The sequence below is a fragment of the Panthera tigris genome, chromosome C1, assembly GCF_018350195.1.
Source record: "Panthera tigris isolate Pti1 chromosome C1, P.tigris_Pti1_mat1.1, whole genome shotgun sequence".
In the NCBI taxonomy this organism is placed as follows: Eukaryota; Metazoa; Chordata; class Mammalia; order Carnivora; family Felidae; genus Panthera; species Panthera tigris.
This window is the reverse complement of record NC_056667.1, coordinates 19023526-19038743: the sequence shown is the minus strand read 5'-3', so window position 1 is coordinate 19038743 and position 15218 is coordinate 19023526. Positions and strand designations below refer to the sequence as shown.

Below are 15218 nucleotides of genomic sequence, written 5' to 3'. Positions count from 1 at the left end.
TTTTACACCTTTCGATACTTTTTCTTTTCTCCTACATTCCTGTGATAATCAGAAAAATAAAAGCAGCTACCCAAATTCTTTCTTTCTCTCTCTCTTCCTTTTCCACCCCCCCACCCCCGAGACACACACACACGCACGCGCACCCTGAGTGAATTATCTGAACGTCCAGAAAGGATGTGATGCTGACTGGTTACGGGGAGGAAAGCAGGTCCTGTGTCTCTTTTCCCGCAACACAAATGCTTCTAATAAGACCATACACACAGGGGCCATTCCTTTAAATTTGTCTTCAAGGTTTTCCTGGGAGGGGAGCCTGGGTGGCTCAGTTGGTTAAGTGGCCGACTCCTGATATCGGCTCAGGTCGTGATCTTGTGGTCGTGAGATCAAGCCCTGAGTCAGGCTCCACACTGAGCATGGAGCATGCCTGGGATTCTCTCTCTCTCTCGCTCCCTCTGCCCCTCTCGCCTGCCCTCTCTCTCTCTCAAAATAAATAAACATTAAAAAGGTTTTCCTGGGACTTTTCAACTGACTTGGTTCTTTGGGTCTGGACCTCAGGAGCCTGTGTCTCTAAGGAGTAAGGAACACAGCAGGTGAATTTTTGTCTCCAGCCCCAGACAGCTCCCGTCTCTCAAGGAAGAAGCAAGCCGGGAGGCTTTTCTTGTGAAAGGCCTACAGAGAGGACAGCTGGCGACTTGGAAGGGTGTTAAATTTGGAACGTGAGGTCATGCCCACAATAAGGCACTCTGCAGTCTCTCCAGCTGAGAGAGGCTTTCGAGTTAGGAGAACCGTGGCTGGAGAGGGAAGAGACATGGGCAAGTGAGGCTGCAGGTCACACACGAGCTGGTGACACGAGGTAGCACCCATGCCGCTCCCTGCCGGGCTACAGTTCTGTCCGTCCACCAAGTCAGCGTGCGAGCCGCACCTGTAGGACCCTGGAGGCAGTGCCCGCGTCCACGTCATCAGAAACCTCTTCTGTTTCTCTATGAAATCACCTGAGATCATTTTACAGCTACGCCTGGAGGAGTGGATTTAAAGCCCCTCCGCATCTGTCCTTCAGAGCTCCAAACCTACTCCTTGGAAGCAGGTCTCCATTCCTCACTGTCCCCGGCCACACGTCCGAGTGTGTTTGCTCGAAAACACACACTAAGTACATACAGAGACGAGTGTAAAGTGAGACGGAAGCGTGTGGGCTTCCCCCAAATCTAGAAAGCTCAGAAGCCTGAACAGCCCAGAAGGAAGTCAGCCTTGGGATCCCCCAGGTCTGGGGAAATAGGAACACAACTCAGGGGGTAAAAAGTCAAAACCGCACCCCACTCAGTCCGCAGCGGGGGGGCGGTGGGTCTGCCGGACACCAACTCACCGAACATGCTGCCCTCGTAGCCGTCTTTCGTGAGTGGCCGGAGCTCGTTTTTCCCCATCGCGTAACGCTTGTAGCTCTGCCAGGCGAACTGCATCATCTACAAGAAAAAGCAGGAAACGGAACCTGAGCATGGCCGTTCCCAACAACCTGTACCGGCCACCTGGCTTTGCCCTCTGCAATAGGATCCGAAACCACATCGAAAAAATAACCTTCCAGGGGCGCCTGAGTGGCTCAGTCGGTTAAGCGTCCGACTTCGGCTCAGGTCATGATCCTGCGGTTAGTGAGTTCGAGCCTCACATCAGGCTCTGTGCTGACAGCTGGGAGTCTGGAACCTGCTTCACATTCTGTTTATCTCTCTCTCTCTCTCTCTCTCTCTGCCCCTCTCCACAGCTGCCTGAAAGGCCGTTCTCCTCAGACGACCCCATGAGTCCAGAGTCTACCCACAGATTCCTTAGAGAAGACACAGAAAGCACCAAATATATTCTAGCCACCCTTCAGTGCCAAAGAGAAAAGCTACCTCTTCCATGAAGCCTTCCTGTTTTGCTCTGGCCTAAACTGATCCTTTGAAAGGAAGGAAATAACTCGCTGAGTGGTGCCAGGTGTAATCTAATAAAGCAATCCCCTACTGAGGCATTGTTGATTCCATTCCGTAGATAAGGACACAGGGCAAAGACATGAGGTCACTTGTCCAAGGTTACCCAGAGTCAATGAGAGTGCTGGGAATGGAACCGGTGCCCTGCGGCCCCAAAGCTGTAGGCCTGTCCCCCAAAGTCCTTGTTTTGTCCCCTAAAGTCACCACATGAGTCTCTCTGAACTTTTCCAACACCTGTTGACGTACCCTGGCCATCCCAGGCTCCCTAGCACCCCAGCTAGTCACTGTCAGTTTTTGTTTCCCTGGCTCTGAACCATAAGCTCCTTGAAGCCAGAAACTATGCTTGCCTCAGTTTCTCCCACAGCACCCAGCACAGGGCTTGGTACATGTAGGCAGCAACGAGTATTTATTGACTTTGGCACCCAGGCTGTGCAGTTCTTACTACATTAAGGCAACTATGTTGGCCTGTAGGAACATCATGCAACCACCTTGGTCCTCCAGCCGCACTTAGCACTGGAGGCTGGAGGAAGCCAGGCTAACAATATACCCTCAGCCCTGCTCCCCCGTCCCCCAGGGTCCCCCTTATTTGCCTCAAGGATGCTGTCTTTTTGCCTCTGCATGGTGGGCTGCCTGGGTGACAGCGGAGCAGAGGAGGGAGCAGGGGCAGGCGGCAGAGGCACAGCTGAGGGACAGGTGGGCGAGGAGGCAGCTGGTGTGGTGGAAAGAACTCAGGCTTCAGGGCCAGAGCGGCCTGGGTTCTCATCTCACCTCTGCTTTGACTTTGGCAAGTCTCGGAGCCTCAGTGGACACCTCTTTGAAATGGGAACAGCAAGGGCTACTTTGCTGAAAGGTTTAATCCCCAATCCTGAAAGGTTTGCATGAAAGAAAGTAGCTGGAAATGCCTGGTTTCCGACCTGCACGTGATTGACAAGCCTCCTCAGCCTCTAAAATTCCCATCCGGTCCCCCAAGCCTCAGCCACCACCCTCCTTCCAGTCACCCTTAGCTCTCAAACTCTGTGTGCATTAGAATCACCTGGAAAGCTTGATGAATCTGACTATCAGCTCCATCCTTGAGTTTCTGATTCAGCAGGTCTGGGGGGGTGGGGCCAAGAATTTGTCTTTCTACTGAGTTCCCGAGTGATGCTGCTGGTCCATGGGCCACCCCTGAAAACGACAGATCTGGTGATGTGTTTCTTTCTATTTCCAACCTCACTTCCAGACGCTGTCCGGCACCCTTCTATTTTTCTCCCCCTATCTCCCAGCCTACCTTCCTGTCTCAGCTCCCTCTCTCTGGACGTCTCTACCTTCATCCTCTATGTTCTGCCACTCCGGGTACCAAGGCTTAGAAGCAGTCCCTTCCAGACACATCTGGACCAAAACTTCTGCTGTGTTTGCCACTGTGGCCCAAACACACAGACCAGGAGGGCAGACGTGACAAGCCTAGGTCCCGCATTCCCTGTGAAATGGCAGAATAATCTAGCAGCACCTCTCCATTTCGTAGACGTTCAAGCCGAGGCTCCGAGATGGAAGTGATCAGGGAAGCACAGCCAGCAGGGCTGGAATCCAGCTCTTTCGACTCCCACACCGGCCAAGCCCATCCCCATGCCTGGCCTGATATGTGGCTTCCCATGTGACATACATGAAAATGTCATGGTAACGCATGCCAAGCACTTGGCACAGGCTTTGAGTCCTAGTTCTATTCCTCTGTTATTTTCTACTTATCCTGAATTGGCAATAACAGAAACTAATTGCCGGGTATGAGTGCTTAAGGGAGACTGGCCTCCTCCCTCAGTCTCTCTTATCTGGAGGCCCCCTCAGTTTAGCCATTGTGAGGGGGGGAGGGGAGGGTGGGAGAGCGGCAGGAGGCTGGTAAAACATAAATGACAGCAGGGAAGCAGCAGCAGAGGTCTGGAGGGGGAGGACCGCACCCTCCCCTCCAATCCCCCCTGCTTAAGAGAAAGAGAGAGAAGTGGGTGTACCAGAGTAATTAGGAGAATCGTAGGTATCTACGTGTTCTCAGAGGAGCTGCCACTGTGGAGACGTTTGGAACGGGGCCTGCGTTCTCAGTCATCCACATCAGTGGAGGGGAACGGAGGCACAAATAATCCCTGTGCCACTTGGGACTAGATTCAGGAAGCAACCAGGGTGGCTCTCAGTCTCTCTCTCTCTCTCTCTCTCTCTCTCTCTCTCACACACACACACACACACACACACACACACACACACACACAAGACGTCTCCCATCTTGGGTCACAAGTGGCTCAACCTGGGCACTGGATGAGCAGGGGACGGGAAAAGACCCCCAGCCAGGTAGTCCTTACTTCTCTTCCTCAAGCCCCGCAAGCAAGCACCGACCAGGTGTCCTGTCCTGTGCTCAGCTGCAGTTTGGGCCACAGCCACCGTGGGGATGCTCCCTGGCCCCACCCTCTACTTCCTGCCAACTGCTTATCTTCCTTCAGATCCCAGTTGAAATAGTGTGCAGGGCAATTTGCAGGGCAGGAGGCCTAAGTCAGACCTGCCCCCCCCCCACTCCTTCCCCTGCATTCCTGATGTCACGCCCTGCAGCAGCCCGCAGTCAAGTTTTATACTTGGATTATGGGGTAAGTCCCCTAAACCCCTATTCATTGCCACATGCCTGGCAACTCATCCAGGGACTGGCACATAATAGGTGGCTCACTAAATATTTGCTGAATGACTGTAAGAACAAGAAAATGGCTGTAGAGTTTAACACATGGTTGGCAGACTGGCAGACCACACACATCATGGGCAAGGCAGGTAATGGGTCAGAGGGGCGGGGCTTCTGCACAACAGAGGCACTCAGAAGAGGGCGAGTGTGTGTGTCTCAAGTGGATCCCCAAGTGTGCTGACGGACACACAGACTGTGAGGGGCACAAGCTGAGGATGACCCACAGAAAGGCTAATCTCACTCTGCAGCTGGTGATACATGCCTTGGGTGACCCTCGGATTGGGCTTGAGAGGTAGATAGTCCCTGGCTTCCTGTTAGGCAATTCTAAGACCTCAAAGGTCATCAAGTCTCCCTCTTGCCTCATGCAAGTTCTTTAATAAAAGATTATGCCATGTCTGTTTGAACACCCCCAGTGACGGGGTGCTCACCACCTTATCAGGCAGCCCATTTGACTGTAGTTTCACAAAGTTCTTCCTTAATCAGTCCAAATCTGTTTTCCCTATGGGCCATGGGGAAGACAGTTCATACTGCCTTCATAGCAGAGACCTTCCGGCAGGTAGGTCAACTCACCAGTCACCTCAGGCTGTCTGTTGGCCAACTGAGTGCCCAGCTCCTTCAACAGCACCCCTCACGGCAGAGCCCTGAGTCCCCTGAAACGGCAGACCCACACGTCATAACGTTTTTCCAAGATGCCCTGAGACTTCGTTGCCCATTCGTTATGGCTGGCTATACTTTTGTGAATGAGCCGAAAACCAAAGTGCAGACTCTCCCTACTCTCATCTGGACCAGATCCTGTGGGCGGGGACTTGCCACTTGTCCCTAATAATTTCATCTTGTAGGACTCTGCCTACCATTCTGTGCTGTCAGGATCTTTCTGGAACCAGATCTTATAATTCAATGTGCATGTGTCTGTCTGCTTTGGGTAATCTGCAAACTTGATAGGACTGCCATCTGTGTCTCCCCCTGAGTTTTGGACAGAAACATTAAACAGGGGGGCTGAGAACGGCGTCGGGGAACAGCAGCAGGGGCCTTTCTCCTGGATGTAGCATTTTTGAGTGTCATCTGTCAGCAAGTGAGGAGCCCACCAATCACTACAAGCCCCGTGTCTCCATTTTTGGACATGGAGATATTTGAAGGACAGGGCTGAAACACAAAACAGTCCCCTAGCATAGCTTGTACAGAAAAAATAAATTGCTGCTTTTTTTTTTTAAAGGAAAATCAGGGGTTAGACTGGCACGATTTGTTCTTAGAGAACCCATTTTGGCTCCTCCGAATCAGCATTTTTTGTTCTAAATGCTTGCAAATCACTAACTTAAAAACCTATTACTGTCTCTTAGGAGGCTATAATCAAAAAGACGGACAACAGCGAGTGTTGGCCACAACGGGGAGAAATTGGAACCCTCGTGCATTGCTGATGGGAATGAAAATGGTGTAGTCACATTGGAGAGAAGTTTGGTGTTGGAGAGAATTTTGGTTAAATAGTCCCAGCAACTGCACTTTTAGGTGTGGACCTGTGTAGAAAAGAGCCAACAGCTGGCCCCAGGCTTCTATCCCTGGAAAGGCCTGCCTGCAAGGTTGGTCCTTGGCTGGCATGTGGGAACGTGGATTTCGCGAATGTTCCCACCATCCTAAATAGTGAGGGTAGTTTCCTGGCCTTATGCTGAACACCTGCTTTCCTTCAGGGAGTCTAGAGTTTTGGTACATGCTAAAATGGTACCTATGTGGGGCACCTGGGTGGCTCAGTTGGTTGTGTCTGACTTCGGCTCAGGTCATGATCTCACGGTTCACGGGTTCAAGCCCCCCATCGGGCTCCATGCTGACAGTTCAGAGCCTGGAGGCTGCTTCGGATTCTGTGTCTCCCTCTCGTCCTGCCCCTTCCTAACTTGCACTCTGTATCTCTCCCTCTCTCTCTCTCAAATATGAACAAACGTTAAAAAAAATCAAAAATAAAATAAAATAAAATAAAATAAAATAGTACCTATGTGACCATACCCCAGTAAAAACCTCAGGCACTGAGTCTCTAATGAGCTTCCCTGATAAATAACACCTCATGCGTGTTGTCACAATTCCGTGCTAGAAGAACTCAGCATCTCCTGCATGATTCCACCGGGACAGGACTCTTGGAAGCGGTGCCTGGTTTCCTCTGGGCTTCCCTGCATGCACTTTTTCCCTCTGCTGATTTCTCTCTGCGTCCTGTCGCTACAGTAAAAATCTCAGCCGGGAGTAGGGCTAAGTGCTGAAGCTTGTGAGCCCTCCCTGGCGAATCACTGAACCGAGGGGTCCCCTGACACGTCCCCTGGAAAATAAAAAAAACACGAGTCCGCACAAAAGCTTGTATACAAATGTGCACAGCAGCACTATTTTTAATAGCGAAAAGGTGAAAACAACCCAAATGTCCACTGACTGATGAATGAATCAACAAAATGTAGAATACATATGGAATGGAGTAGTACTTAGCCATAAACAGAAAGGAAGTACTAATATACTCCAGAGCAGGGAGGGACCTTGAAAACACTGTGCTAAGGGAAAGCCAGACACAAAAGGCCACGGAATGTAGGCTTCCATGTCTGTGAAATGTCCAGAACAGGCCAATCCATGCAGACGGGAAGTAGATTAGTGGTTACCAGGGGCTGGGGAAAGGAAGACATGGAGAATAACGACTGGTGGGTATGACGCCTTTTTGGGGTGATGAAAACGTTCTATAGTTGGTGGATGAGGACTGTACAGCTATGTGAATTACTAAAAACCACTGAATTTTATACTTTCAAAACAGGTGATTTTTATGGTATGCGAATTATATCTCAATATTTATATTTTTTATTTTATTAAAAAATTTTTTTAATGTTTATTTATCTTTGAGAGATAGAGAGACAGACTACAAGTGGGGGACAGGCAGAGACAGAGAGGCACACAGAATCCAAAGCAGGCTCCAGGCTCTGAGATGTCAGCACAGAGCCCGATGCGGGGCTCGAACTCGCGAACCGTGAGGCCATGACCTGAGCTGAATTCAGACGCTTAACCGACTGAGCCACCCAGGCGCCCCAAGTTATTTATATTTTTAAAAACTATTAGTAGGGACAATTAGATGTCATACACCACGTGATAGGACACACTGAGGATACACCACCATCATTTCAGTGGCATTCCCACCCAAAACACAAACCGAAATCTGGGGACAATGTACAACGTAAATGACCTTCACTCTTCAAAGACATTAAGGTCATGAAAGAAAAGGAAAGACTGAGGGACTGTTATAGACTCAAGGATACCAGAGAGACATGACCTAAATGCTGTACGTGAACTTGAATGTAATCCCAGAGCAGCGATTATTATTATTTCTATAAAGACAACTTTCAACAGAACTGACAAAATCTGAATGGGGTGTAAGAATCAGGTGGCAGTATCATATCAGTGTCAAATTTCTTCCTTCCTTTCTTTCTTTCCTTCTTTCTTTCTTTTCCCCTTTTCCTTCCTTCCTTTCAATTTATTTTGAGAGAGTGCGGGCAGTAGAGGGGCAGAGAGAGAACCCCATGCTGTTGGCACGGGGTTCAGTCTCACGAACCATGAGATCATGACCTGAGCCAAAATCAAGAGTCAGATGCTTAGCCAACTGAGCCACCCAGGCACCCCTCAATTTCCTATTTTAACAGTTTTACTGTGGTTATGTAGAAAAGTGGCATGAAGGTTTTGGAAATACACAATGCAGTATTTAAGGGTTAGGGGCATTATGCTTGCGTCTTACTCTCAAATGGTCCAGAAAACTGTGTTATGTGTGTGTAGCAAGAGAAAAGAGAAAACAGGGTAATATTTGAGGAATCTGAGTGAAGGGTAAATGTGATATCTTTTTTATATTTTTGCAACTTTTCTACCAGTCTGAGATTATTTAAAAAAAAAACCCAACATTTGGGGGGGGGCACCTGACTGGCTCAGTGGGTAGAGCATACACTGCTTATTCTCAGGGTTGTGAGTTTGAGCCCCATATTGGGCATAGAGCCTACTTAAAAAAGGGGGGCTAGAGAGATGCCTGGGTGGTTCAGTCAGTTAAGCGTCCAACTTCAGCTCAGGTTATGATCTCACAGTTCGTGAGTTTGAGCTCCGCGTCGGGCTCTGTGCTGACAGCTCAGAGCCTGGAGCCCGTTTCCGATTCTGTGTCTCCCTCTCTCTCTCTGACCCTCCCCCGTTCATGCTCTGTCTCTCTCTGTCTCAAAAATAAAGAAATGTTTAAAAAAAAATTAAAAAAAAAGAACCGGGCGGTTAACCAACTGAGCCACCCAGGTGCCCGCTGTTTACCTCCACTTTTATAAACTATGACAGAACGCGCCCGTTGCCAGACTCTCTGCAAGGCCTGTCCTGCCAGCTCTAGTCAAAAGTAGGAGCAAATGAGGAACTAGCAGTTTGGGGTTTTCCTTTTATAATGATGTTACTATGTTCAAATGAGATGCCCATCCGTACTCTGTTCTTCCCATTCCAAAAATAAACAGTCCCCTTTTGTGGTTCTGAGCATTTTCCAGAAGTCTCAGCTCGGTCCAGGCTTCAGCCCCCATTCTCGTTCTCCACATCCAGGTCGCTCCCCACACTTGAGCTCAGCTCTGTGCCCCCTACCTCCCTCTTCTGTACACATTCTTTATGATACTTTTAAAGAATAAAGTTGCTAACCCTATCTATCCTTCCTTCCATCCATCCCTCCATCCATCCGTCCATCCATCTCTTAATGTATCTAACATGTACATGCTCACTGTAGAAAAGCAAAAGAAAACCACCACCCACTATTTGAATACTATAACCACCATTCCCACTTGGGTACTTTTCTTTCCTCTCTTTTCCATTCACCTTTGCTTCTTCCAGGGATGATGGCAGAAACAAGGTCCATTTTATTACAACGGCTTTGCAAACATCATTTTCGATAGCTATACAATAGGCTAGCAAGTCGGTTCAGCGTCATTTACTCAGCCCTCCTCCCATATAATCAGATGTGTCAGGGACTTTTACTTTGCGGCAATTGTAAATAATGCCCTAACGAACATCTCTGTGCACATTCCTTTTTCTGCACTTCGAGTGAGCTCCTTAGGCCAGAGGCTCTAAGAAATTGCAGGAGGGAAAAAATCAGAATTTATTAATATGTATGTTCCCTTTTAAAGAGCAAATCCAGACGGCTTGTTGTGCCCATTGATGTGCAAAACCTGGTGACAGAAAAATATATGACAAGTTTGTGACAATTCAGTAATGTAGTTCACTTGGGGACATAAAACTTACGGTCATTTATATTTGTGTAGCTCTTTGCACATTTCATCCCATTTGATCTGGGTAGTTCAGAGGCTTGACAGGATAGGTATTCATATAATCATGCAAGAGCTCGATAAAGGATGAGATATAAAGTATTAAACAGATAATAAAAATTGTTTCTAAGTGTGCGTAGTGATACACAGAAATGCTAATTGTAGAATATTCAGTGAAAAAGCAGGGCATCAAATTATATAATGTGAAATTTACTGGACCATGTGTAAGTATTTTAAGGGGGGAAAAAAAGGAAGAAAATACACCGAAGTGCCGACAGCGGTTATGTCTGCCGACAGCGGTTATGTCTGATAGTGAGAAGTTCACTGGTTGTTAGTTTTTTTCTTCTTATTGAACTATTCTTTCTGGATTTTCTTTTTTAAATTTTTTTTTTTAACATTTATTTATTTTTGAGACAGAGAGAGACAGAGCATGAACAGGGGAGGGGCAGAGAGAGAGGGAGACACAGAATCCGAAACAGGCTCTAGGCTCTGAGCTGTCAGCACAGAGCCCGACGCAGGGCTCGAACTCACGGACCGCGAGATCATGACCTGAGCCGAAGTCGGACGCCCAACCGACCGAGCCACCCAGGCGCCCCTGGATTTTCTATAATGAATATCCAGGAATGTTTGTAACGTACAAACTAAAGGTTGTTAGGATGAAACACATAAGGAAGAAATGCTATGGTGCTACTCCCAAGTCTAGAGGAGGTGCTTGGGTAGGCGGGTGGCCATAGGGTGGATAGGATGACACCGGGCTTGACAGAAGAGAAGACCTTTATAGCTGGGCGTCAGAGAGAAGGCCAACCAGCAAGAGAAACGACAGCAGCACAGAGCCTGCATCTCAAAGTCAAACAGAATCTGAGTGCCAGAGACACAGTCTATTCCCAAAGCCACATTTTACAAGAACCACGTGAGGCTCAGACTAGGGAAGTGACTCGCCGTGGACAGAACACACACCTAACTGCACCGGGATGGTGCGATCTCCAAGAACGTGGGCCAGGACGGTAGCGCAGCTGACTAGGGCAGGGGCAGCCTGAGCCACAGCAAGAGGAATTTGGGATGGACTCGAGAACGTGACATTAAGAATCAAGAGACATGAGAACTAAATGCCAAGAGAAAGCATACCTCTGCCCCCACTGGGTTCCAGAAATACTCAACAGGCAGTCATCGTTTGCGTGTGCATCCATGCACGTCCGTGCTGGAGACAGAAGGCAGCTCTGGATGAGCTCGAGAAGCCCCTCCCTCCCAGCAGTCTGTGATTTATAGATTCCAAAGAACACCTAACAATAGACCACAAAGCCTTCCTTTGGCCAAGTCCTGCAAAGGCAGAAAACACAGCTCCAATGAGAGAGAGACACAGGCAGAGCAATGGGAGCTGAATCCTAAGACATCCCTTCAGTTCTCTGTCAAACAAAAGACGTTCTTGTCCACCTGAACGAATTGCAATGACATGAAATCTTAAAATGAAAACTATTTCATAGTCTGATGCAGACATTATTATTTTGTTTAAGATGTTCTTTCTACCTGTCTCCGAGCTCTAGAATTCTCTCCTGAGAAAAGCGACCAGCATCCACCATGTCACCCGACACAGATGCTCGGCCTGGCTCAGGAGCCCCAGAACAATGGAACCAAGAGAGAAAGGATGCGTTCGAGGAAGGGAGGACATCGGAATGACTGGCAGCCCGCCACTAGAGTGGAAAACTAAGAGAAAGGTTGTGTTGCAAAGTTCCCTGGGGCAACTGGGGAGGAAGGAGTGGTCAATGAAATGGTGAGACATTCCCCTTTTTAAAGAAAACCCGCACACAGACAGCATCAGGCCTGGCAGTGACCCAGAACCACAGTTGCAACGTCTCAAAGCTGCCAAGAAGGGAACTGGATTTTCCCAGTCATTAAAGACAAGTGCGCACACCATGACTCACAGCCTTATTGGCGTCTCCCAGCAGTGACACCTGGCCCCATCTGCAGGGGCTGAGCCGGGAGATTTGGTCTCTAATGATCCTGGGATCTAATGACCATACAGTTAAAGAGATTGGAATGTTGGGTTGATTTTTTTTTTTTCCCTTCCCTTTCAGTACGGTCCAGGGAAACAGCCGACAGCTTGGTACTGAGAAACCATCCATATGAGATTCCTCAGTCTAACCCCATCTATCAGTGCCCCACAGTGTGATCTGATTGGTGGCTGTTGAAGAGACATCCGTGGCTACACGTAACCCCTGGTCTAGTTCAGAAGCTGGATACAGGTGGGATTGGGTTGTGCTGAGGGGTGAAGGGGTGGGATGCGGAATAGAAGGGGGAAGTGCTGCCTCCAACCGTTTTTTCAGTTTGGGGTTTGCTTGAGAGGGTGAAAGGCAAATGTAGGAAATGAAAATGTCCTATCACTCCCTACCTATCTGAGGTCCAGACAGCTCTCCCACATCGTGCCCGTGGGGATTCAGATTTGACAGTGTAAGAAATCTTACTTCATCTATAGCTGTTCTAAGGCGCCATGGTTGAGAATGTGAGCCCTGGCGGCAGACAGACCCTGCCGCTCAAGTGCGGTCCAGGGACCAGAAGCTGGGCATACCCAGGGAACAGGTTAGGAATGCAGCATCCCGGGCCCCACCCCAGACCTGCTGAATCAAACCCAGCATTTTAACAAGATCCCCAGGTGATCCAAATGCACACTGAAGTTTGAGAAGCTGCTATAGGGCTCTGCCATGAACTGGCTGTGTGGCCTGGAGTGAGTGACTTAACCTCTCTGAGCCTCAGTTTCCTCATCAGTAAAATAAGGACAGGAATATTTAATCCTTCCAATAACCCTGAAAGTAAATAACATATGTAAAGTGTGTGGCACAGTAGCTGGTACATAACACGTGCTCAATAAAGAACAGCCACAGGATCACAGCTGCCCTGTTAATTTACCCATGAAGCATCCTTCCATTCTTTTCTCTCTGCCCCAAGACTCTGATCTGGGGTGCTCCCACCTCTCCGTGGGACTCATGTGGCAGCTTCCTAACTGGCCTTCAGGAGTCCTCTCCCACCTCCTACACTGCTCTCCACACTGTAGCCAGGGTGATTATTCAAAATGCAAATACACTACTATCTACCCCACCCTCAAAACATACTAAAACACTTCCATCAGGAATAAAGATCAAACTCAATATTGCCCATCAAGCCCTGTAGAGTCCCATCCACTCATGCCTCCAGCCTCGGCTTATCTTCCCTATCCCTGCCCTAGCCATATCAGCTTTCCTTTTCAGTTCCTTGGAGAACCACGCCTCTTCCTGACACAGGGCCTTTGCACATGATAGCACCTTTCCTTGGACCACTCCCCTCTCTTCTTTATGCCTGACAAATTCCACTCATCTCTCAGACCTCAGTCCTACAGAAGCCTAGCTGCTTGGATCAGGTCGAATTCCCCTATTAGAGAAGATCATCAAAGTCAGAATTTTATATTAATTGTGTGATTGATTAATTAGTATCTATTTCCCCCCTCCATTGATCACTATTGCTCCCCAGCCCCTAGCAGAGTGCTCAACACACAGAGGCCTTCCCTGAATACATGCTGAAATCAACATCTAAGGATGGTGACAGCACAGGGGGAATCCCCCTAGGTGGCGCATGTCATGAGGACCACGGAGTAAGGGCAATGCCGGGACTGCCCAGTGGCTTTGACTCAGCAAGGATTTACCAAAGGCCCAACAAGAAAATCTCCAACTGGGAGGCCACAAGGGATAGCAAGAATGAGTGAGACTCTTTCCTATGGATACCTTTATGATCTTGACACAGAGTCTGCAGCCGGACAAAAGGAACTGAGGGAGAAGATCACAAGGAGATCTGAGCTCTACCAGTGCGAGAATGGTTCCCCACCTGCAAAGTGAAGGGTCCCCCCCACTCCTCTACTTTATCACAGACTGGGTGTGGGGGGAAGGACAGGGAGATGGGGTGTGAACAAAGATAAATGACAGCGGGGAAGACCTCAGCTCATCTGTGAGTGAAATTCCAGGGGGAAACTGTTCAACAAGGCCCTCTGAAGGATTTTAGTGCAAATGCACCTGTGTGCAGGTAGCCCTACCCTTTCCAAAGTGCTTTCCCTTTCTCATTAGAGCCTGACGGTCACCTGTGAGTGTGGCAAGATGGGTGTCATCACCCTCATTTTACAGAAAAAGAAACTGCACTTCGACATACATATGTTTACGGAACATGACCATGTACCAAGTATGATAAGGGCTTCTGTATGTATTAGCATGTAGTTTTCACCACGGCTCTGAAAGGCACTTCCAAGGAAGAAGCAAGGCACAGGAGCTAAGAGCCTGGCTTTGGATCCCAGCTCTCCCCACCTGTGTGTCCTTAGACAAGATACTTAACCTCTCTGCGCCTCAATTATCCATCTGTTTAAAAATAATGATACTGTTAGGCTTCTCCAGGGGTTTCCACAAGTCACCAGTGATTTACATGTATATTAATGCATTCGATCTTCACGTTAACCTTGTTACTATATTATCACTCCCATTCTCATATAAGGAAACTGAGGCACATGCCCAAGTGTCACAGCAAGTCAGCGGCAGAACCAGGATTCTAACCCAGGCAGTCTACGTTCTTGGCTGTAGAGGCCCCATCGCCTCTCGCAGAATGGAGCAACCGCGTTAACGGCCTCCAGCGGGTGCCGCCAGTGGATGAATTACCACACGAGGCCCTCAGCGCACGGCCAGGCACACAGAAGATTCGTGGTGAGCACCAGCGCTCGTGGCTGCCCTTCTTGGGTTCCACGTGCATCACTTTCCTACATCAGGAAACGGGACCGCCGTCCTCCTGAAACCGTGGAGTCTCCTCCACACGGCACATCCACCCTCCAGCAAGGCTGTCACTCCTCCCCTCCCAGGCCACCGCCTCTGAACCTCAGCCAGTCTCCCCGCCTCCTCTCTTGCCCCACTTCACCCCCATCCTTTCTCCAACTGCCAGAGGGTTACAAATGTTAACCGTTAAATGCCATTCTTCTCTGTTAAGTGCCTCCAAGAGACTCCCAAGACTCCATTCCCGAAGGGCCTGCTCTGGGCAGTCCCCAAGCCCCTTCTCACTCTCTGGGGGTCCATGCCAGGGACCTCTGGACAACACTTCAAATGCATACAGCCCCCTTCCTGTCTGGGGGAGGCAGGTAATGGCCCCCAGGGGTGCCTATGTCCTAATCCCCAGAACCTGCGAGTATGTAGGGTAACATCGAATCAAGGTTTCAGATGAAATTAAGGTTGCTAATCAGCCGACCTTGAGATGGGGGAGATCATCCTAGATTATCCAGGTGGGCCAATGTACTCACAAGGGTCCTGAGAA

At 49.0% G+C, this 15218-nt stretch overlaps 1 protein-coding gene across 4 annotated transcripts in view; it reads right to left on the bottom strand.

The window, feature by feature from the left end:
• Nucleotides 1–15218, bottom strand: part of MAN1C1 (mannosidase alpha class 1C member 1) — a 140702-nt gene that overhangs the window by 84168 nt on the left and 41316 nt on the right. For 2 of the 4 annotated variants that reach the window (XM_007083659.2, XM_015538155.2), the window contains exon 2: nt 1358–1454. In XM_007083659.2, the coding sequence (XP_007083721.2) occupies nt 1358–1454 (97 nt within the window). Of the gene's footprint in view, nt 1–1357; nt 1455–9291; nt 9312–9371; nt 9385–15218 lie in introns of those variants that run through there. The other 2 variants (XM_042995304.1, XM_042995303.1) reach the window with 2 other exon arrangements.